Source organism: Podarcis tiliguerta (assembly GCF_965153285.1).
Source record: "Podarcis tiliguerta genome assembly, chromosome: 9".
NCBI lineage: Eukaryota > Metazoa > Chordata > Lepidosauria > Squamata > Lacertidae > Podarcis > Podarcis tiliguerta.
The window spans coordinates 64,399,611-64,424,152 of record NC_139542.1 but is presented as its reverse complement, the minus strand read 5'-3'; the positions used below and the strand labels follow the sequence as shown (position 1 = coordinate 64,424,152).

General features: G+C 40.3%; 1 protein-coding gene across 6 annotated transcripts in view; it reads left to right on the top strand.

Annotated features, from left to right (window-relative positions):
- Window positions 1-24,542, top strand: part of RBPJ (recombination signal binding protein for immunoglobulin kappa J region) — a 44,497-nt gene that overhangs the window by 7,313 nt on the left and 12,642 nt on the right. For 4 of the 6 annotated variants that reach the window (XR_014515377.1, XM_083458371.1, XM_083458370.1 and 1 more), the window contains exons 2-4: window positions 18,018-18,056; window positions 20,818-20,913; window positions 23,315-23,480. Coding sequence is in view for 5 of the 6 variants with exons in the window: in XM_083458371.1 (XP_083314497.1) it covers window positions 18,018-18,056; window positions 20,818-20,913; window positions 23,315-23,480 (301 nt within the window). In the remaining variant the exon portion in view is untranslated. Of the gene's footprint in view, window positions 1-2,506; window positions 3,464-4,144; window positions 4,188-18,017; window positions 18,057-20,817; window positions 20,914-23,314; window positions 23,481-24,542 lie in introns of those variants that run through there. The other 2 variants (XM_083458373.1, XM_083458372.1) reach the window with 2 other exon arrangements.

The following is a 24,542-nucleotide window of genomic DNA, read 5'->3' as shown; positions in this document are numbered from 1 at the left end:
TGCCGCTTCTCCGGTTGCGGGGGAACCGGAACGGTGCTGGCGGTGGTGGTCGGTCGGTGATGGTGGTTGTGGGGAGGCCGAGTCGCCTGGGCCCTCGACGGGCCGGGGGTCCGGGTGGCGGGAAAGTCCCGCCTCGTCGCTGTGGGGAAGCGCTTCTCGACGCGCGGAGCTCGTCGCTGTGGGGAGAAGCGGGGGGCTTCTGTGGGGAGAAGAGGCAAGACACCCCCACACGTGAAAACTGCCTGGTCCTGCGTGTCTCCGGCTCAGTGGTGTTAACACCCCCCCCCAAAAGGAGAGGGGGGTAATAAGCGCTCTGGAGTAAAAGTCACTTCAGGGGCTCTGAGGAACTTGGCACGTCTGCGCGCTCTTGACTGCTTTTATTTGGGGGGTGCATCTTGTCCTCTGCCTTTCTGACTTATGCAAGGAGGAATTCCATCGCCTTGCCTTGACACTTGCGTGGTGCTCGTGTTGGTGGTGCCTGGAATGAGGCGCAGCCCCCCCCCCCAGTGAGAGCTGTCACTTCAAGCCCCCCCCCCCATGCCCTGCATGGTTAAGCTGTCCTCTTGTGAGTGGCATTGCATAACTAACTTCCCCAGCTTCCTTGCAGTGCCTGAGGTTGCTGCGTGAAGTTGGTTGGATTGAAAGCAAATGCTTCCGTATCTTTGCTTTGTGGTGTGCGGTTAATGGGAACATCTCCCTAGGTGAGTTGAGCTTTGGGTCTTAGTGACACACTGAGCATGTTCCGGTTTTCCTTGAAGGGGCCCTGACTCTTACTCTCAGGGTTGTGGTTTTGAGCCCTACAATGGGCCAAAGGTTCCTGCCTTGCAGGGGGTTGGACTCTGTGATTCTGTCTCAGCAGTTGATGATGCCTTTTTGTGTTGCTTCATGAGGCCCTCCAGTCTTCGTTAAAGGTTGCTGCTGCTTGTGCTTGACTTAAGTTATGGGTTGTCTTCTGGCAACAGCATCAGTCCATTGGGGCTTAGAGTTAGCCTTCAAGGTAGCCGGTGTCATTTAGGTCACATGATTTCATTGAAAGCAAATGCTTTTTGGTGATTGGGTAGGAATTTGTTGTATAGAGATTTCTGGTGTTCAGACATTACAGAAACAATCTCCTGTTCCAAACTTCAAATGTGTCTGCAGTTTTACGCTATAATATGTGAAGTGAAAGTATGCCACCTCTATTAATTATGGAATTTACTTCTACAAAGTGTCTTTAAGATTAGTGCGCTGATGGCTTGGTTGAAAATATCAGAAAAGTCCTTCAATAAGTCACTTTCTAACACACTTTAGTATCACAGTATGCAACTAATATGTTGCTCCCTTCCTCTCCAAAGAAAGCAGGAATTGTTTCTTACAAATTTCAAATTATTTAAGGTTTTAGGGTCGGGGTGTCAAGATGAAAATAGGCTTGGACTATTTGATTCAGCTTTTCTGTGGTTTATAGATTCTTTTTATTCTGGTCCTGTATTCAGGGTATGCTTTTTTACTGTTGAGTATCAATTGCTGCTAACATTCTGAACTGAAAAGTAGTTCCTTCTAGCTTTAGATTGTTACAAATTCCAATTGCTTGTAAGTGAAGGCAAGGTAAATGTGTTCCTCAGGATCTAGTTCTCTGCTTGAATAAGTATCGAGTATTGCACTGAACAGTTAATTATTATGATGTTAATATTCCTTAATCTATTTCTGACACAAAGTTAACGTCAAAAATCTTGTGGAATATGTTCTTCTGTCAGTACATTGAAAAGCCATAAAAAGAGGAGTTACAATTTTGTAGTACCTTTCTAATTGAGAGCTATTGTTTTGTGCAGACAGAATTTAACTCCTTTCCCACCCTGTTCTTCACACTTTGGGCCTCTTCTGGCTGGATCTTAATTGCTGCTTTATCACTGTAAAAATAACTTACATATTATTGGGCACTTTGTCATACATAATTTAATATTTTATGTAACACTTTCATTGTGCAGATGCTATGCTATGCTGAGACCATTATTAGAGACATAGGTATCATTTTCTTAAGCAGCAGTGCAGCATATTTGGAGAAAATTTGATTGATGGGAGGCTTTGAAATTTACTTTGAAATCTAAGGAGAAATTCCATCTGGTGAAAAATAATGCATGGCAGATACACACTTAAGAGGGAGGAAGGACACCAGCAGGAATATGGGGGAGGGGTCACTGCCATGCTTTTATAAGATGAACAGCATGCATTCATATCCAAGGATTAAATTTGGTGATACCACATTTTTATAGGGATGCGGGTGGCACTGTGATCTAAACCACAGAGCCTAGGGCTTGCCGATCAGAAAGTTGCCGGTTCGAATCCCCACAACGGGGTGAGCTTGTTGCTCGGTCCCTGCTCCTGCTAACCTAGCCGTTTGAAAGCATGTCAAAGTGCAAGTAGATAAATAGGTACTGCTCCGGTGGGAAGGTAAATGGTGTTTCCGTGCGCTGCTCTGGTTTGACAGAAGTGGCTTAGTTATGCTGGCCATGTGACCCGGAAGCTGTACACCAGCTCCCTCGGCCAGTAAAGCAAGATGAGCGCCACAACCCCAGAGTCGTCCGCGACTGGACCTAGCGGGCAGGGGTCCCATTACCTTTACCTTTTTCTAATCAGTGTTTGTTTGAATACTGTACCTTCTGTAAACTTGTGGAAACAACAGTGAAGAACTTGGACAGGTTGCAGAGAGAAGGGGGACATATGGAAGCTTAGAAAAGTGCTTTGCAATGTGAGGTTCCTAGGGCAAAATATTCCTAGGGCAACTGTACCCTATAAAGCAAGGGTGGGCTGAAGGTAGATCAAGATCTACTGGTAGATCTTCGACTGTTTGTCAGGGTTTTGTACTTTCAGTTGTTTAACAGTACCACCAAAAATTAGTTTCTTTGCTAAATCAAGACTGCTGAAATAAATAAAAGTAACCAGGGATGTATTTTTGCAGGAAAGGGTTAAAATATCAGTTTTGTTTTTGACTGAAAACCAATTCCTAGGTTTAGAATGTGTTCAGAAGCATCCCCCAATTTTTTTAGAAAAACAACCCTATGTCTCTCTTGAGTAGATCTTGCAGCACTAGCAGAGAACAAAGTAGACCCAACAAACCTCAAGTCTGTCCACTCCTGCTCTAAAGTATTTGAAGACATGGTATATTTGAGGATGGACTCTTCTGTGTTCCTTTTCTAGTGGCCCACCAGTCATTTATCAGCAAAGAAACAGCTTCCTCAGTGGAAGGGGATTTGGAAGCAAAGAAATAATATGAGAGTGCAAGTATTACTTCTCCTTGCCTGTATCTGTCATCAGGCAAGTTGACTACCTGCCCCAAATAAAAGTACAACTTGTGCATATATACAGGTAGAGGGGGTGACAGCACACAGAGATGAAGGGCACTGGACTCTCAACTGTGCTTGAAGAGTTAACACCTGAAAGAGTAACCAGATTTCTAAATGTCCCAAGTGAGGGAAGTTTGATACTGGTAAGCTTGTAAGAGACTGCTTAGAACAAAAAATTATAGCTGTAAACTTGTGATGTGTTGCTTGTAAAAGTTGCCTCTCTGATCAGAATACTGTATTGAATTGGTTTACTTCCCTCCAAATAAATCTTGACTTGGTTCAGTTTTTTTAAAAAGGCATTGGTTTCTTCTTTTTTATTTCACTAATTTATAGGCCACTTGATCCATATCACATCTATATGAAACTCATACAAAAATGTCTCATAGTTTTTTTTAGAGACTGCCAAGTTTGTAGAGTAGATAGTGCTTTGTAGCCTTTCAAGTATTGTCCCACATTTGTAAAAAAAGTCTTACATGGCAAATATGAATTCCCTTTGTGTGAAGAGGTAAGAAGGCTTCTATAATCTGGATCAGTAGTTCTGTGTTTTCTCAGGCTGTTGATACATCACAGATTACTTATACTGCCATGTGGAGGCAAGCAGGTAGGCTTGTAATTCTTGTGGGGTTGTTTGCGAGCCTTTATTAGGGCATATAATGGTTTGTGTCCAGTGTATCTAAGAAATGTCCTCGTTCCTTATGTTCTGTCTTGCACACCAAGATTTATCAAGAGTATTTTACTGACTGAATTAATTTTGTGCCGTGGAATCAGGGTGTTTATAAAGTGTTTCATTGCTTGACTCATAACTAGGAATCTCTTCTTCCTAGACATTTATTGGAGCCTAAACTGAGGATTTTTCAGAAATACTAAGTAAGTCTTCATCATTATTGTGTCTGCTATTTGATAGTTGAGGTTAGGTAACACAGAGCTTATTTGCATGTATTTACTTTCTGTTATAAAACCCATTACAAGTTGAATTGACTGTGAATTAAGTTTGGCTACCCACTGAGATTTGTAGTTGGTCATGCTAAAAATGTGAATAAACAAATAAGCACCTCTGTTTTTCACTCAAAGGGAATGGTTAGGAAATTGGCTGTACAGTACTACAAGTGTTGATTACTTGGTATCTTATTGTGTTTAGGCACTGTACAGCTATTGAATATATTCTTGAATATAATAATAGTAAAAAAATTGAATGAAATAAGATGATGTGCTAAAGAGAGTGGATTCGATAGTAGCAGTAGTTGTGAGATCCACAGTATAAACTTACTATCAAACTTTTTACCTTTTCTGTCTTCAAATGTAGATAATTTTTATCACTGAAAAATATGATAGTATTACCTGTTTGCTTCTGCATTTGGAACAAAACCTTGTGAACAAAAATATATTTACAGAATCCTTTGAAATTTTGATCTTAAATCTTCTTCCCAGTAGCATAAGTCACGAGCCATTGCTTTGACAGTTAATTTGGTATAGGCTTCCCTCCCCACTTTCTATTAAACAGTACAGAATGGGGAGGAATTAGCAAAAGCGGAAGAATGGGTTTGTGGCTGATCTAGTGTGGCTTTAGAAAAAATAACTGAACTATTGTCAAATGAAGTAGATTCAGTTCCCCACTGAAGCTGGGTAACCTTTATATGCATCTTACAGGTTATCATCAGTGTTAGAGACTGAGATATGAAAGCTAGCAGCTAAATGGCACCTTAAACCTAGGTTATGGGTGCAACAATGGAATGTCTAGGCACACTTCTTTTACAACAAGAATTCAAAGCTGAAAATGAATGAACAGCTAAAATCTTAATATTCATTTTTCACATGCTCTAGTACTGATCTGAAGACTGCAAAAAAGAAAGCCATGCTTCCCCTGTCCACCCCACTAACATTCTTAAGAGGGTCTCTTCTATAGTCTTCAGAGAGTGACTGGAAGTGGGGAAGCAGAAAAAGATCCTCCTTTCCTTCCACTCTGCAGTTTTAATCTGAAATCTTAGGCACAGTATTGTGCCCAAAGCTCAGAAACTGCTCACGCTAATGAAATTCCTTGTCGCAAAATGTGCCTAGAATGCTGGTTATCATGATATTCTTTTTAGAAAGTTCTTTATGAACTAATATTTATTAAATGCTGTAAAAACTAGGAAGCGTTATAAGGAAAGCTTTCCTGAGGGAATAGAGAACTGAACAGACTGTTAGATTACCTGATTAAAGAGCAGGTATGAATGGAGCAGGCAAGAGTCCATATGTATGCTTTTCATTAGCATCTGAGAAGCAAGGTGGCAGCTGTTGGAACAAAGTTTTTGAACTCAAGTGATATACATTCTTGTGTATTGTTGCACATCATCTCGGGCACTTAAAAGTGGATTGGTAATTCATAAACACAATTAACATCACCTTGCCTGTTCTGCTGCTTCTAGTTATTGTTGTCATTGGTGATTCAGATTGGCAGGTGTTGTCATAATGAACTATTATTTCTTTTGTCTTGTTCTTTGGATTGGTAATCTTAGTTGGTGACTAGAGACTAGGTTTTGTAACCTGCTATGGAAAGCTCTTCAGTGTTTGACTTATATAGCTTCTGGAATGTTCAGGCAGGTTACACCACATAAAACCGGCAGGAAACATGCTCTCTCTAATATACTGTTCAGAATTTGTACTAATAAATGTATTCACCATTGTGAAGCAATCCTTAAAAAAATTACTCTTCTGTATTGCCTTGTGCCATGTTGAAGTAGTGATCACTCTTATACACTGGGGCAAGAAGTATGCTTATAAGTATAAAGTGCACAAGCTATTTAGAGCTTTTTAATTTAAAACCATCACTTTAAAACGTGCCTGTTGTGTGTCTTTGAAGAAGTGTGTTAGCTAATTGGGATCCTGAAACATTCCATTATATGTACAACATTGATATTACTTTATGTTGCAGGAGTGGAAATATGTGCAAGAGCTAAGAGACCTTAGGATTTTGGTCATAATTGGATCTTAGAACCTGGATGTCAACTCTGAATTACTGATTATTACATTGCTCTGTTTTTAAATACAAGCTGTAGAAATTAGAGGGTTCCAGGTGTGTACCTGGGATGGTACACACCAATCCATTAAAATAACACTTTAATACAAGAAAATCATAAAACCAAAAATATGCATAGAACAAGGATCAGAATATCGGGAGGTTACTAAAAATATAATAATTCAGCAACAGCCTAGCTCTTTGAGTAATCATTTCTATAAGCCTAAGAATACTAATGCATCACAATATGATGCCTAAAATCAGCTAGCATAAGGAACAATCTTATCCCCATGGAGAAGGAATTCCATACCTTTTGTGCCACAACAGATAAGGCCTGCTCTTCATAACTACGCTGCAGAAAATAGCTGTAAATAGAACTATTGGGTAGGGTCTCTTCCAGATCTTAAGCCATTGGTTGGTAGGTACTAGGGGAGCTGTATAGAATTTTATAGACAAATGTTAGTACCTTAAATTTGACTCAGTAGCAAATAGGCAGACAGTTCAGGTAGCAAATACCGTATTTTTCGTCCCATAGGACGCTCCGTCCCATAGGACGCACCTATTTTTTTGGGGGGGAGGGAATAAAGGAAAAAATGTTTTCCTTTATTTCTCCCCCAAAACCAGGTCGGGGAACAGCGGGATGGCAGCGCTGCGCCTCCCCGCTGTCCCCCGAGCTTGTGGGGCTGCGGATGTCTGCCCGGCGCAAGGGGTGCTCTGCTTCAGGGCGCCCCGCGCACCCGGCGGCAGGCTGCTATCCGCGGGCTCCCCAGGCTTGCTGATAGCTTCCTGAAGCTTGGAGAGCGAGAGGGGTCGGTGCGCACCGGCCCCTCTCGCTCTCCAAGCTTCAGCGAAAGCCTGTATTCACCCCATAGGACGCACACAGATTTCCCCTTCTGTGTGCGTCCTATAGGGCGAAAAATGCGTCCTATAGGGCGAAAAATACGGTAGTTCAGGTAGCAAATAGGCAGTCAGCAGCCTCTTCTGCACCACCTGCAGCTTTTGGACAGACTTCAAGGAAAGTCTCACAAATAGCACATTGCAGTAGCTTAAATGAGAGGTTACCAGAGCATGTATTTACATAGGTGAGCTATCGAAGTCCAGGAACAACTGTAGCTGGTGAACAAGTCAGAGCTGAACATACACAGTCCTTGCCATCTGGGCTTCAAGGACATATGCAGTCCTTGACGCTATCTGGGCTTCAAGTGATAGCAGTGTTTTGCCAAGAGCTATTTACCTGCTCCTTCAGGGTGAGTACAACTCAATCCAGAAAGGGCACTCTACCCAACTCCAGATGCGGGTGGCGCTGTGGTCTAAACCACTGAGCCTCTTGGGATTGCTGATCAGAAAGTTGGTGGTTCGAATCCCCGCGACAGGGTGTGCTCCCGTTTCTTTGTCCCAGCTCCCACCAACCCAGCAGTTTGAAAGCACACCAGTGCAAGTAGATAAATAGGTACCTCTGCAGTGGGAAGGTAAACAGCATTTTCGTGTGCTCTGGTTTCCGTCATGGTGTTCCGTCGTGCCAGAAGTGATTTAGTCCTGCTGGCCACATGACCTGGAAAGCTGTCTGTGGACAAACGCCTGTTCCCTCAGCCTGAAAACGAGATGAGCGCCACAACCCCATAGTCACCTTTGACTGGACTTAACCATCCAGGGGTCCTTTACCTTTATGTTTTTACTGATGACAGTACTTCAGAACCCGGGATGACAAACCTTAAAATGCATTGGGGACAAAATAGTACCTTATGGAACCCCACAGCACAAGTGCTGGGGAGCTGAGCTGCTACAGTCTGGTACTGATCCTGCAGATAAGAAGAGTAGAGCCCTGTATTGTTGTGCCTCCAGCTCCACAGAACTCATGCCAGTCAATATTATGGTTGGTTCTTGCAAAAGCTGATGAGAAGTCAAGGAGAACTAGCACGGTCTCACTCTCCTGATAAAAAGGTCACCAATCGGGGTGACCGAGGCCATTTCCATGCTGAACCTGGGCCTGAAGCCAGAATGAAATGGGTCTAGATAATCTGCTTCATCCAGACACACCTGGGACTGACTAATCACTACCTTCTCAATCATCTTGCTCCCATAAGGGACATTTTTGACTGTGTGGTACTTACCTAATATCACTATATCCATGTAGGACCTCCTGAGAAGGAGCCTCACCATCTCCAGAGCAATTGGCTGCACCCTCTTCATCATAGAGAATCAATCACTCCTTAGACCCACTCTCAAGTTGTTCCTGGGTGGCTTTTATTTGCCATAATGGACTTAATTTTTTCAAATTGCTGCTGTCTCCATGTCTTAAGAGGCCTTGGAGTGACTAACAATAAATTTATTTATTTTTAAATACTATTATATAGTATTTAATCATTTCTGTGGGATCTTGAAGAATAAGTTAAACAGGCTTAGGTTAAAATAATTTTTGGTTTTTATTGGAGCTTGCTTTTGCTGATATTCTGTCTTCCTTTGGTGTCTAAGCTCCCCCATCTGGCAACACATTGCACTTTTCTTGGCTTTCTGCATCTGACAGTGGTTGGTAGCAAATTCCTTTCTATAATATTACATTACTGCACCACCACGACCACAGGAAACCTGTTAGGTTTCCAAGCACTTTTAAGAGCTTAGTGAAATATTTGGATTCGGGTGAGAGGATGAGCTGCTCCAATGCTGGATTAGTCATGCAGCAAGGTTAAATGACCTGCTTCAGGTGGTACTGGGGAGGTCGCAGGTAGATGAAGTCAGGAATTAGTGTCTGTCTGTCTGGTTTAGAATTTTTGTTTAAAGTATTGGTCCTAGAATGGGGCCTGTGCCTGGATAGCTCAGTTGGTTAAAGAGTGGTACTGATACTGTAATGCCAAGGTTGCATGTTTTATCCCTGTATGGGACAGCTGTATGTTACTACACTGCAGGGGGTTGGACTACATGGTCCTGAGGATCCCTTCCAACTCTATGATTGTATGATTCTTTGATTTCCAATTAATTTCAGCCAGCAACATGTGTTAAGACATCCCTGGACAGCTGGCGTTTTGTTTTTAGACAGGAATCCCCTATCCCCTTCCTGTCTGTCTGGCTTGACATTAACCCCTCATTCAGCTAGAGACATGTGCTGTCTTGTTCCAGCTGCACTTAGTGACTGCTTGTTGCTATGCAATTCCTGGGTTTCCAGTCAGCTGGGTACAGCAACAAGGTGCAGGAAGCAGGTGATTAACAGCTGATCAGAATGGTGTACTGCGCCCAGGGAGGGAAGGGTAGGGTTAAGCACAAGTGCCGCCCCATTTCTGTGCTCCATAGAAAATGGTGAATTTTGTGGAAACATTTCAGCTGCTGTGGATCCTTTTTCTTTAGCTTAAAAAAACTTTGCAGCTACAAGTGGAGCTCCTCTCAGTAGCTGGCAGGTGGTGGCTGCTAGTTTACTTCTTCAGAAAGTCCTGGATGCATTAGCCACTTGCTTATTTGTGAAAGCTTGTCCCCCTACCCCACCCCCGAAATTCCTAGAATGATACTGCATTCAGGAAAGTTGCGGGAAGTGCGTTGACAGGTGGGGGTGGGGGAAGCTAAAGAGAAGAGCTCTGATATTGCCACTGTTTTACACAATATTTTGAATGAATTTAGAATTACTGAGCATGGCATGTCATTATTGGCCCATTTACCTTTATGTGCTGAAGGCTGTTACCTACAGCAAAAGTTGAATATGGGAAAATAAATAAGTATTGTCATTTTAAACATTTCTGGAATTTAAAAATATCTGGGTGAACAACATGGATTAGAAATTCATGAAATTATTATCAGATGTATTGGTTTGCTTATACAAGTACTACCAGTTCAGACCAATTTTAATTATTTCATTCAAACATTCATTTACTTTTTTGGGTCATGACTTGAGTGTAGATGAATTATTTGATTAACTTGGGTGCTTTGTCTTGAAAAAATGTAATTGTTTCTGGTTGGAGCAGTGTGCGCTCTCTGCCTTGGGCTGAATTGTAGCATGAATGAGGTGGCAAAGCTTTTGGAGTTCACTGGAACTCCTACTGCCACTTTAAAAAAAATTGAAGTAGTTATTAGAGTGATTCACTGGGTGCTTTGTCTAGGATTAAATTCCTTTTTCATCTGCTGGATTTTGTTGCTGTTTTACCAAGATATGGGTGAGTGAGCTGAATGGAGTTGCTCCCTCTCAGTTCTGGTCTTCTGGGTGCTTGTTTCAGAATCAGCATAGATTAGAGGGTTGGGGAGAAGCAGTTGCTGTCTTCTACAATAATTCTGCCTCTCCAGTCTTCCTGTTGGCTTTGAGTGCCAGTTTCGAGTGTTCGTATATTATGTTACATACTCAGAAAGCATTAGGATCCTAATGTATCATCCACTCCACTGCTCACCAGTCTCTTTAGCTGAGCTGGGAGTCATAGTCTCAGATTTGGGGTTGAGGACTGCTGGGATGATTGCCCTGGGGGACCTCAACACCCATGCTGAGTGCCTTGTCTGTGGTGGCTGAAAAATTCATGAGTCCCGTGACAGTTGTGGGGCTGTTATAACATGTCATCAGCCTAACACATCCTGGACAGAAGGATGGTGGTCTGAAGGTAGATTTTATATTGACTCCCTTGTTATGGCTGGACCACATTCTGTGAAGGTTTAGCTTGTTGCTTTATCCCTTCCATGGTTGGAGGAACCTATTAGAATAGTCAATCCCAGAGACTAATGGATTCTGAGGGATTTTCAGCTAGTGTGGCTGGTATTTTTGTCAGAGTCCTGATTACTTTCTGGAATATAGATGGAGGACTTGGGCAGTTAGCATAATCGCTCCCAAGTGCCCTTTTGCCACGAGCAGAGCCCATTAAGCTCCTTAGTATACACCTGAGCTGAGGGCAGGGAAGCAGTTTGGGAGACAGCAAGAATGCAGATGGAGAAGGACTAATAAGTTCAATCAAACAAAAACAAGAGCACATTATCTGTCTATCTGCCTATTCTGTGTCATGAAGGAGGTGAAGAAGCAGTTTTTGTTCACCACTAGTGAAGCACTTCCAAGTGTTTTGGGGCCCTTTGCAACCTGGACATCCCTTGGAGGCACACTGCATCATGTTTGTTAGGCACTTTGAGGACATTCATTGGACATGATGCCAATATTATTGCAGATCAATCAACTCAGTTATCTAGGCCAACTAGTTCAGTTTTATTGGGTGACTTTTGATTTTGTAAGACATACAGATGTGAATGTGGTCCAGGGTATAGTAGGCAAAAGACAATTGTGGTAAGACAGTGAGATTGGAGCTAGGCTATTCCTGCCACCTCTGCCAATGGTAAAATAATGTAAACAACAACAAAGTTGCTGCAGCTGTTAAAGGTTAAAAAAAAACACCCCACCTCTCTCATTGGCGGTTACTTTGCTGTATATCTCTTAAAACCTGGGGGAATGCTTCTCCATTTCACCACTAGTGAATGGGACTTCAAACTTTGGGGGGCATTTGGGCTCAAGCGTACACTGCATATTACTAAAACCTTAAGTAATACACCTTTCTGAGACAGGGAAGCATGTGTAAGACTTTTTTATTTTGAAATTTTAGTTACCATTTGTTAAGACAAAAAGACAATTGCTAATCTTTCCATTCCCTTTTGCAGTAATTTAAAAACTATTCTGCATTTGATTAACCTTTTTCCATGTTGCCATGCCTGCTGCAGAATATTTAAGTTTTGTAGAAGATCACAGGTGCACGATCAATTCCACTGGGGCACTTTAGACGTTACCACCACATGTTGTGAACTCTTTGGCAAATTTCTAAATGCCAGGCAGAGGAATAAGTGACTTCTCTAAAGCACGAGTGAATGCCTTTGAATATGTAGCATCAGAAATAAATTGGACCATAGGAGAAAAAATAAACACACCATCGTACATAAAGGTGAAAAGCACACTACTATTGCATTGATGTTCTCCAGGAAAACAGCAGCCATTTACGTAAATGGAGCCTTGGACTTTTCAACTTGTTTGTAGTAAGAGTAAAAGTTTGCTGGGGCATGGCGGTTGTTGTCCTTTTGTCTTTACATAGTGCCGTGATGTGACATTTTGCCTGTCCATGAACTTCTAAAATGACTGAGGTGACATGGTCATAGAAAGGTTAGTGCAGTTTAATAGAAATGGTAGTGGATCTTATGATAGACATGGGCATGTAGTCCATTTTTTAAATTTTTTGTGGTTTAAATGAGACAGAGAGCTTTCTCTCTCAGTATGTGTAGTATTTGATTAATATCACACAACAGTGAACTCTTGACTTTCACTTGAAACCACAAAGAAATGATGAAAAGACATCTTTACAAGTCATGCACAAAAATGCCTTTTGAAATAAAGGCCTTACTGTCGATCATCACTCTTGTTTTCTCATATTAACAATGTTCAAACTGCTATATTCATTCTATGGTTATTTGATTTACACATGGAAAATGAAATAAGGGGTGGAAAATTAAAATGCAAAAATGAATTTTTTTAAGTTCTTGGCATCCTTCTGTCTCAAGAGGCAATGGAGTGCACCTTCAGGGGTGAAGTCAAATTGCTGCGTTAGCAGCACTGAAGTGACCTTCACGGGGTGCAAGCCTGGGCAGTATGTATGGAGGTCCTGGCCTCGCTGATGTGGTCCAAAGGAAAGCAGATCAATATGTTTACAATAGGGTTTACAATTATTATTATTATCCTTTTCTTTTCTCGGAAGATATCCTGCAAGGCAGCGGAAGTTTAGGATCAGAGCTTTCCATCTCCTAGATGGGCTACCTTCCTAGTCTGGCAAGCCCCACCTGCCCCTCACTTCCCTCTATAGCACGTTCAAAAAATGCCCTCTGGACCATTGGACCCACTGTTCGGTCTTGTCTGCTCAGTTCACCAGAGTCTGTCTTTACATGCAGTGAAAGATCCTATCTGAGGGTTTGAGACCCATTGGTTACCCTCACCTGGTTTAGCTGGCCAGTTGGAGCCATTTCCTGGGGTATAGTTACTCTTGCATACTGAGAGCTTCTAGGAGCCACAGGTGATGATGATGATGATGATAATTTTAAAAAATTATACCTCGCCCATCTGGCTGGGTTTCCCCAGCCACTCTGGGTGGCTTCCAACAAAATATTAAAATAGTTGGTAGTAGGTCAAACATTAAAAGCTTCCCTAAACAGGGCTGCCTACTAGGGTAGATGTTATATTTTTCAAGTCCTGGAATTATTCTTGTAAATTTTGTCTCAGATATACATGTTCAACCCACAAAACTGAACATAACTGTCTATGTATGCAACCTGTTGTTTTCTGGGGCTGAAATAGCAGTGGTGGAAGATCAGGTTAGCTTATCCGTATTGTTCAAGTCTGATTTATGTAGATAAAATATAAAATATATGTATGGGTGGGATATGAAACCTTTCAAGAGGTCAACAAATTTTGGGGAAGCTTCAAGCTGGGAAAGAAGGGATAGTTCCCAATTGGAACTGAACAGGGGAATGAAAATATTCCTGAAATTTCCCTGAGATGCAGAAACTATGTCTGTTTTAAGTTTTTTAAATACTGTGAAAAATGGGGTCCAGGTTGTTCTTGCTTGCCTACTGCATGTCAAGCATGACGTAAGACTTTGGTTATATTCACCTCGCCTGTAATAATATATTTTGTCATTGGTATATATTTGCAAATGCTTGTGTCACATGTGATGTTATACGTGTAGGAGGCATTTACATGATATCTGAACTCATTACCACACTTCATATGCTCTCTATATGAAACGTGGCATGTTAATGAGCATAATACAGTTACCATTTAAGTATGGTTGTGTGAATCAGTCCTATGCATCTTTGCAGTGCCCTGTTTGAAGTGACCTGCGGTGGAATATGCAAACAATATCAATCAATAATTTCTGGAATCTTTTTACTAAGAATCTTTCCAATGCAGTCATTATTTTGCCGTCTAGGTTTTGCAGCTTTCCATTCAGAGGGTGTAATTTCCTGGTGTTGGCTTTTAATATCCAAAAAACAAAGGCACCGGGGTTCATCAAAATACAACTCTTCATTCATTTATTTTTCACAAAGCAGCTAAAGGAGGAGGCAAAGGCAGAGGGTGAAGAAAGAGCTGTGAGTGGAGAGAGCCCCTTTCTCCATCCTTTGGACCCCTTGGGAATCTCAGCAAACTTTCTGCACCTAGAACTGGGTGCAGCTGAATAGGACACAGTTGTGGGCAGCCTAAGGAACTGCCACCCACCTTGGGCCTGCCTGTAAAAAGCAAGTCTAGAGTGAGAGACTAGGGTGATGTCTGCTGTTTCCAGGAACTCTACTCATTGTGAGACTTTGTGGGTGAGCTGAAAGTTTGTTTAGACCCTTGGTAAAAACTGGGGGGGATGGTTGTATCAGAAGGAAAATGAATTGATACTGATTTTTATATATTGGCAACTTTTTATTAATGTAACTTAAAATATGTAACTGTATTCTTATAATGTTTTGTTTAAATTGTCTGTTGTTGCTTCTTTTTTGTACACTGTTTAGAGATGACAAAGATACTTTCCAGATTACTTGTGTATTACCTTCAGGCGACCAAGTTGGAAAGCTTTGGTGAACTGGAAATTTATTTATTTATTTAGGTCATCTGTTTGTCACAATGAGTAGGTGAGGTAGCCAAAATATTTGGACTGATTTTTAACTCAGTCAGTCAGAACTGTTTGCAAGAAATTATCAAAAATACAAACGTTATAGAAATACGTTTTAACACAGGTGGTCTCTAGCACAGGACTGCAAGTTGTAGAAGTAAGTTCTGTCAATATGTTGAGCTGGTGTATGTCTGCATATTGTATGCATATATAGATTATTTCACCACAGATAATTTTTGGAGCTTCGTGGTATTTAAGTACATAGGAATCCTAGGATACGAGTAACAGATTAATTGGTAGGATACGTATTATTTATATAAAGATAATTGAATTTACACTTTATTTTCCCAATTTTTACTTGGTTAAGAAAATGTCAGGAAATTGATCAGTTCATTATGCATGAAAATGGAGGAGTCATTAAAATTGCTAATTTAAGAGAGTTCTAGTTTTAATTTATGTAGTTGATTAGAACTGCATTATTTGTCTTGGTTGTCAAAAATCTGAATTATGAACTGATTTATTAGAATTAACGATGTCTATATAAAGCTCAGAGACAAATAGGTGATTGAAATATGACCCAAAAGGTAGAAATAACTGTCTAAGAGGATAATCAAGGGAAAACTTTCAACAGAGTACAATTTTATTATTATTAAATTAAAAGCTTCCAAGGCCAGAGCCCCTTGGAAGATGTTGAAGAGAGAGAAAAGGTGTGGAAGAATAGTTATGTGTGAGAGAAAGGAGGCAGCAAATGAAATTGGATGAAAGGGAGAGGATTAGAAAATAAAACTTCATCTGAGCAAATTTAAGACTAGGAAACAAACTATTAAAAGCTGAACACAATCTTCAGCCTCAAAGGTAGACTGCTTGAGTGAAAGGAGAGAGAAAGCTGATTGAAGAATGAAAACTATGCTACTATAGAAGCATTAATGAAAGGAAGAGAAAATACATTTTGATCCAGGATATATCTTAAAATTAACAAGAATCCCATAAGACGAACACCACCTTTTAAAGGATATTTAAAATTTGGATCAGACTATAGTTGTAGAATGCACTTAATATTTAAATGTTGGGATTCAGTTTAAGCAATAATAAGTCATAAGGTATAATATATTTTATTAAGGTATAATATATTATATATTATTTAAGCTATAATAAGTCATAAGCTTCCTTAACTGTGAACCTTTATGAGTAAGAAATTAACATATCTATCCAGATCTACACCAGAACTCTTTCTGAACACTCGTTCTCTGAAAATTCAGTGAGATTGAGAATTAAATGTTCGAGGCATAGGGTTGTATTAAGTCTTATGTAGAATAGACAGATTGAAATTAATGAACCTAAGTCATGTCCATTAACTTCAGTGGGTCTGCTCTGAGTAGGACTAGTGTTTCATATTCCCCATAATCTTCTTTTTGTTAAATTACAGGCTTTTCTTAAGAAAGATTGGATTATAGCTGACATACAGGAATTAGTTCACGGATATTAAGACTGACAGAGCCCAGGCTGCAGCAGCAGTCACTCAATAAGGACGAATAAACCCCCTAATGACAGGGAAAGTTGAAGATTTAACAGAGGCTATAATTGGCTGCATTCAGACAATCAAATCTTATATTAGAAGCCAAGATATAAACAGGTTGCAACACCACACACCTGTTTACCATCGTCCTTCACTCAAGCTAGCAAATAAGCCAGGAACCTCTGTTAGCCAAAGCATGGTCAACTTGGTTAATAGTTATAAACAGTGTTCAAAAGGTGACAGGTGCATTTTGCACCTGGCTTTCAGACACTTGTGACCAAGTGAAGATGCCTGGGGGCCAGGATGGTGCCTGAAGTCTCCACCATTTGAAGGTGCATGCCTGGGGATCCTTGAATCTTAACTGTTTTCACACACTAGCAACACATCCTGTAGAATCCTGTTATGTTTCATCTGTACAATCAGAATGAATTTCAGAAACCCAAACCTTGTATTGAGAAATTTGATATTTGAGCCATCTCATTCAAAAATGGCAAATAAACAATCCGTTTTGGTGACTAACCCTATTTTAAGGAGCAATTTTGTACCTAGCTTATATGTCTTTAGTTTCTAGCACTGGTTATAAATAAAAAGAGCCAGGGCCTCCATGTCTGCCAGCCATTAACCACATTTTCGTGGTTTGGACGTAGTGGAAAGCTATGGGTCATGGCTTTCTGAGTTACTTGCCTGCTCATGTGAAAGAAGGAACAAAGTGACAGTTCCATACATTTGTTTGCTTGCTTACGGAGTGAAGCAAATATTCTCCTTTTATTTCTCGTGCTCTTTACTTTTCTGATATGGATTTGTTAATGCAAAGGAATTTCTGTAAATTATATTTATTCTATGTACTGAAAACAGGTTTTCCCAATAATTTTTCGTATAAATTTGGTCTTGGGGTTTGTTTGTTCTGTTGCCATAGTGTGATAGTATTCATGCATCTGGAGGTGGTTCTACACACAGGGGGGAAACCCCTGCTATAAATAAGTCAGAAATTAAATCGTTATAACAAAAGAAAAGAAAAGAAAAACCCTATGTAAAAACACTATAGAAAGGTTTGTGCTCTCTGGTGTCATCTGGTGTTGCATGTTTATAATGCATTCAAATCACTTTTTTTTACTAATGTAGCTGAATCCTGGGTTTTCTTCTACTGCAGTTACTATTTTTTGAACTGCTAACTGATGTTAACAGGCATAAAATTTTTATTTCTTTTATTCATCGAGAAAGCACAATTTAAAAAAAAAAATCATTAACAATGTGAATTTTCATATGTCTTTTAAAAAAAAACTTATGCTGCATAGTACGTCCATGCTATAATGAATGGCTTAACTGGAAAAAGTTAGATCTGCCATTTTTAATAGGGCTTTAAAGTTTGGAGAGACCCAGGAAAGCGTAAAGAACTGCATATTTTAAACACTTCTTTAACAGGATTGTGCTGCTCTGTTAGGCTTGCAGATCGAGTTAAAAGTTCATATACTCTGCTAGGTGGACAGATTGAAACTGCAATCTGTACATGTATACCTTGGAGGAAGATATACTCAACACAGTGAGCCATACCTTTGAGTAAGAAATGTTACAAATGACTGTTTTGTGTGTTTTTCTGCTTACAGGAAATTTGGTGAGCGACCTCAACCTAAACGGCTCACCAGGTAAGACATAATTATTTGTGTTGCTAGATCCTAGTTTATGCAATTAGTGTCTTAGTTCCTTCAGACTTTGGGCAGGCAATTGCATGGTTCACTGATGTTAATTCATGGGTTTTTTGAACTATGTATGAAGATCTAGTTGTCATAAAAACAGGTTGTAGCTTAGCCTTTTCCCAATATGCTAAATTTGTTTGTGCAAGTATGTCCTCCCCCCCCCCAGGAGAAATTACATTTGACCATGTAACTCTATTCCTACCTGTCATTTGAAGTGATATACCGGTACTCTAAGAACAGTTTTACTATTGCATCTGTTATTGGAATGAACTAGACCTAAATACACAGTGGATTCCTTTCTTGTCCCACCTTGAAAATACAAATTTTATGGCAATGTATTGTAAAAAGAATGGTGAAGTCAAGTCAATCCAGCTATGGAATAATTCTTCACCTCTAGACTTTTATTAGGTCAGTTTTCAACCTAAAGGTACCACATTTTTTAATTTTCAGTATTTATAGACATCTTTTTCAGCCTTCAAAGTGAGTGTGCTATTAAACAGCACAACAAGATGCAGTCATATAATTTTTTATATTTATTTATCTATTTATTTATTAGGTTTATATGCCACCCTTCATCATAAGATCCCGAGGCAGTTCACAGCCCATAAAGTACTAAAATTATGAAATGTTTGCAACAACAACAAAATGTCTTGCAGCCCTTCTGTCTAAATGCAGGTTTTTCCAAAGTCAATAGGCCAGCACAGTAAAAGCACGCCTCTTTTGGGGGAGTTCTGAATTCAGTGACGGCATGTTAATCTGGGCTGGATCACCTGACTACAACTGGATTACACAAACGCATGCACCTACACACCGTGGATTGCCTTTTTGACCTTTTTAAATAATGGAAATTCTAAACACACAACAATCCAGGCATTTAGTTATTTATGTAGACCTTCTCCTCATCCAAAACAGCTTCCAGAGTGGCCTAAGTACCCCTAATTATGCTTAGGTTAGACCACTCACTGATAAAGGGCTAAAGAGCTTGAACTGGATGAGAATTTCTTACCATTGGACAATATATACTTTCTTGATGCCTTTTACTGTTGTTGAAATATTCAGCTACCCCTTTTTTTAAGTTGTAACTTTCACAATTTTATTAGTACATTTTGTGTCTGGTCTTTCCAGTGTTAAATCATACCCTTTTCCTTGGCAAAACACTAGATTTTGAATCCTTTTTTCCTGTTGCTTTAGTTTGTATTCTCCAAACAGTCCTCCTGCAGACAAATGTTCTATTTTATCTGTATGTTAGCATTATTTGCAATGCGGGTTCTCTCCTAGTAGCCAAGGACAAAGCTAAAGTTTACAGTTCGTGACAATGGGGTGGCATTCAATATTGTGAATGGAAGCAGCCTTTTGTTCTGTGAACAGAAGCTGTTCCCACTCCCTGGAGCACCAGTGTGGAATGCTAGTCATAATTTTCAGAAAGACAGTGGAACATGCATGTTATTGCTTCTTCCCCTCTCTTGGTAGCCTACTAGGGAAGCCTTTGAAAAGTAATCATTTCCACAGGTTCTGCCCTATGATAACTGCATATTGTTCGAAATGAAATGGGAAAGTACTGGTAATCTTAAGCGGCAAATCCCCTAACTATAGGCAGATGTCAGCATCCTAACACGTTTGTCTTAGCTGCTTTTGGTTCATGTGCATTTAGAAATTTTTTTAGCAAATACAGAATTAAGGATACATCCAGGAATGTATTTTGGAATGAGTTCCTGCTTGCTCTGAAGTTAAGCCATTAAAAGGCATGTAATTCCAACCAGAGTATACTTTGAGGCTGAACAATTTAGCCATTTAACATTTTTCTTCTATTTTAAATAAATGTTTAAAAATACAGTCGTACCTCTGGTTACATATCCCTCCAGTTACATAAACTTTGGGATACATAAGCGGCAAACCCGGAAGTATATTTCTGGGATTTTGCCGCATGCGCAGAAGCACTCTACCGCTGTGCATGTGTGCGCAGAAGCGATCTCTCCAGTTGCGAAAACGTCGGGATCCAGCCGGACCTCCGGAACGGATCCCGTCCGCAACCAGAAGTACCACTCTATTAGACTCTTGAAAGAGGCTGTTTATCCTTTCCGAGTAGAGCTAGATTTTGTAGATAGGCTACTGCTTGTGAAGACAAAACAAATGGAAGTGCCTCAACTGTGTTAGGCTCTTGATCCATCTATCTTAGTAGTGTTTACTCCCCAAAGCCACCACTGTCCAAAGGCAGGCTGATTTCTTTTTCAACTCTGCTAGTAATTAAGGGCCAGATCCCAAGTCCTTCTTTAAATCAAGTATTCCACTAATTATAAACCTTGTGGTGGATAACTCTTGGACTTTCACTGCACAACTGTTGCCTGAGGACAGGGAGGTGCTTTCTGCAGGAGGACGGATTCAGAAACTAGATTAAGCCACCTACACGCCCCTTGGCAACTCTGTAAGAACCGCCAGTGAGCCACTTGAGGTTATAAAGGTATGTGCTTGCAGATACCTTGTACTCCACGCACTTGGGCTGCTTATTTTGCCGGAATATTTTTAAATATCAAAACATAAAGCCAACATGGTGCCCTCCTTAAGTTTTTGGACTCCCACCTCCCATCAGCCCCAGCCAGCATAGCCACTGGACAATGGCAGCTGCAACGCCTGGAGACTACCTTTGCCATACAGCTTGTTTTTTTAATGAAGAGTATTTCTATTAATTTTATTGTGCCTTTTTAATTCTCAGGGAAGCAATGAGAAACTATTTAAAGGAGCGTGGTGATCAAACAGTCCTAATCCTTCATGCAAAGGTTGCACAGAAATCTTACGGAAATGAAAAGAGGTTAGTGTTGTGCTGTGTGCTCTCTATTGTGCCATTTTGAAACATTATGGGAAATGTCATACACAAAACAATCTTGGGCTGATCTAGAAGAACTTCAGGCATCCACAGTATCTTTTCTCCAGATTTCGGTAGTGCCATTTCAAAAGCTCTATTATACAGTGTAAGCTTGGTTCCAGGTTGTTTAAAATTGTTGTACAGTGTAAGTTTGTGTCCTTGGTTCTTCGAAATCCTGAAATTTGCTTTGGGTGGAGCTCCACCTAGTGTACACATAAAGGCTGGCCTGGTGTTTAGACGTTCTTCAACTGGCCAAATGAGGAATGCTAATGAAACCTATATTAGTTTTTTTTACAAAAATGTTTTCAGTATACTGAAGTGAAAAATTGGAGTGGATATTATTCTGGGGATACTTTTAGTATCAGTTGATATTTTAGATAGAATCTTAACTTCTCTGGAATTTTTTTCCAGTTTTCCCCTTGTTCCTATAGCTATAAAAGTCAGCAGTTAGGCTCAAAAACAGCCTAACAAAACAGAATAAAAGCAGGTGTTTTTTGTGATTTTGGGGTTGATTTTTAAAAATCATTATTGGAGGTGTTACAGCTCTATGTTGTGATCCCAATCTCCCCACCCTCCATCCTGGCATCAATTAAACAGCTTGCATTATCCCCAATGGAAGCTGGTTTTTTTTTAAAAAAAGCATAAATTTGCTGCACAGGGAGACAAGGAGAGGAGAGAAAGAGAGAGAAGGTGATAAAGTGAAAGGGGGAAGAGAGAGACTGGAATGAATGAATGAATCATAGAATCATAAGAATTGGAAAGGACATCAAATCTCATATTTTTCCTGCCAGTGCTAGAAAAGCACTATCACAGCATCCTGATAGGTGGTCCATCCAGACTCTGCTTAAAACCCTCCAGTGAAAGAGAGTCTGCCACCTTCCAAGGTAATATGGTTTTGGTGGGAGTTGGGATGTTAGAGAGAGGGAGGAGTGATCCACTTTTGCCATTGGCCCCGTCCCCTATGGACCTGCTGCCCCTGGCTGATTTTCTCCAAGAAAATGCAGTTCTGGGGATGGCAAAGACTCCCCACTCCTGTCTTACATTTCTCTTTCTTCAATGGGAAATTTAAGTACATGTTTGATGTCTCTAATAGAAATCAGTCAGGCTTAGAAGCATGCAATAAGCAGTAGTGTAGATACCTATTATATTGTTATGGAGCCAAGGCTGTGTTGCTCTGTAATTCCACTGTAGTGATTGCTCTTGGAAAAAAGTATTATCACCATTATTTAAAGCATTTAGAGCTCTTCAGCCAAAAGTGTCCCCAGAGTGGCTTATTTCCAGTCAATTAACATAAGACTATATACAGTCAATAAAAAAACCAAAACCCTTCCCTCAGGCTTACAATAATAATAAAAAAGACACACAAGGGAAAACAGACAGGGAGAAAGTGGCCGGGCGGGGGGAGGGGGGAATCAAACTCAGAACATTGATTCTTGAATAGTTATTCTTATAATGATAGCTGGCACAGTATATTGGAAAATGTGAGAAATGCCTCGTAAATCCTTGCAAAGTAGGAAATGAGTTTTAGTGTCCTGCAGAGTTAGTTCCTTATGGCTAAGCAGGAGCAAAATAAAACTATGCACAGTTAGTAAATCTCTGCAAGCCATATCATTTATGTAGGTCACAGAACCCAGTTTCTCTCTCTCTCTTTCTATAATTTTTATTAAATTTTCTGTTTTACAATTTAAAATACTCCTTTTGCATCCTTAAAATATCAGTGACTTCCCTTTTTCTCTTTCCATGGTTCATTTTACACATCATAAATCCCTGCATATTTTACAAAAAACTATACCATTCAGTGTTCCATTATTGCACCCATCAAAACTTATTTGTACTGTTGAATTGATCTTAATGCTGCCAGCGTTTTCAGCTGTCCACAATTATTTCCCATATATTCAATAAACGTTTTCCAATCTTCTCTAGACGTATGTTCTTCTTGTTCTCTTATTCTATATGTTAAGTCTGTGAGTTGTGCATATTCTGTCAGCTTAAGTTGCCATTCTTTGGTTGGCACCTCGCTCGTTTTCCATTTTTGGGCTAACAAAACACGGGCCACGGTAGTAGCATACATAAATAACCTTTTTTGACACCTGGGAATTTCAGTCTGAATTATCCCCAGCAGAAAGGACTCTTTTGTTGTTGTTTTTTGGAAGGCACTTTTAATCATTTTTTTCAATTCATTATGGATCATTTTCCAATACTCTTTTGCACTTTTACAAGTGCACCACAGAACCCAGCTTCTCTTGCTTCAGATTTTGTTCAGAATTGTATTTATTTTGTACAGAATACACACAGCTTTAACCAAATGCATTGAGCTTGAACCCAACACTCTGTTTTTCATCTTCAGGTTCTTTTGCCCCCCTCCCTGTGTCTATCTTATGGGTAGTGGGTGGAAGAAAAAAAAAGAACAGATGGAACGGGATGGCTGCTCTGAACAAGAGTCTCAACCCTGCGCCTTTATTGGGATAGGTAATAGTGACCAAGAAATGCAGCAGTTAAATCTGGAGGGAAAGGTAGGATCAGTACAAATCTGTATTTTATATGCTAGCTCACTGATGTATTGAAGGCCTTCTGAGTCATTTTTCAGTATGTGTTTTATGGCAATAAACCAGCTTAAGAAGATAAAACATAGAATGTGGTGCTCCTTCTTGGGAGTAAGTCATTGATTGGGTCACTCTTTTCGTTCTCAGGAAAATGAGTAGATACTGACTGTGTACAAGAATTCATCCTATGTGTAAACTTATTGTAAGGATTGCCTGGAGTAGGGGGCACTAGCCTGTTGGATCGGGGGCGGATTTCACAATTTGAACATTTACAGACCTGATCTGTTTAAAGTTAAGATTCCACATATGAGCATTTCTAATGCTATTAGTGCAAACAAAAATGCAGCCAGGCATGCTGTACTTGGGTCCATAAAAACGGGATGTCTCATAATTCAGTAGCTACACATCTGTGATGCTTGCTAAGGAAGTATACAGCTCCCTGCAGTGTTTGGAAAGCCTCGTATGATTTTTAAAGCAGCATGCGTAGACCTTATGAAAATAGTTCATAAAAATGTTGGTATATTTACAGCAACCTGGGATGTTGGGGAAATTGCTTACATCTCTAGATGTCAAGGGGGATTCATTGAAGCCTCTTGTAGTATCATAGTCCTAGCTTTTCTCTATGAAGGAGCATTTCACTCCCTGACCAACCAGAGAGAAGAAAAGGATGAACAGAGTTCTGTGCCTATAGGTAGTTAGTTGCCTGTTTCTTAGGGTTTGTTAATTGATTGCATTATAGGGAGATGCCTCAGTCCAGTATGAGTCTCGTCCATGCTTTCCTTTAATCATGGGTACCACAGCCCAGTTCTCTTACTGTTACTGCCCTGTTACTGCGACTTGTATGTCCCATATGCTTCAGACAATCCCATAGAACATGATTGACCATTTCCTCCCCTCCACAAACCTCGTGACATTTGGAGTCAGTCCTCCCGGTCTTGTACAAGCCACTCAGAAGGCACAAAGCCCAGTCAGAACTCTGAACAGATCAGCTAACAAATTGCCTTAGCACGTAATGCTTTGAAGTCATAATTT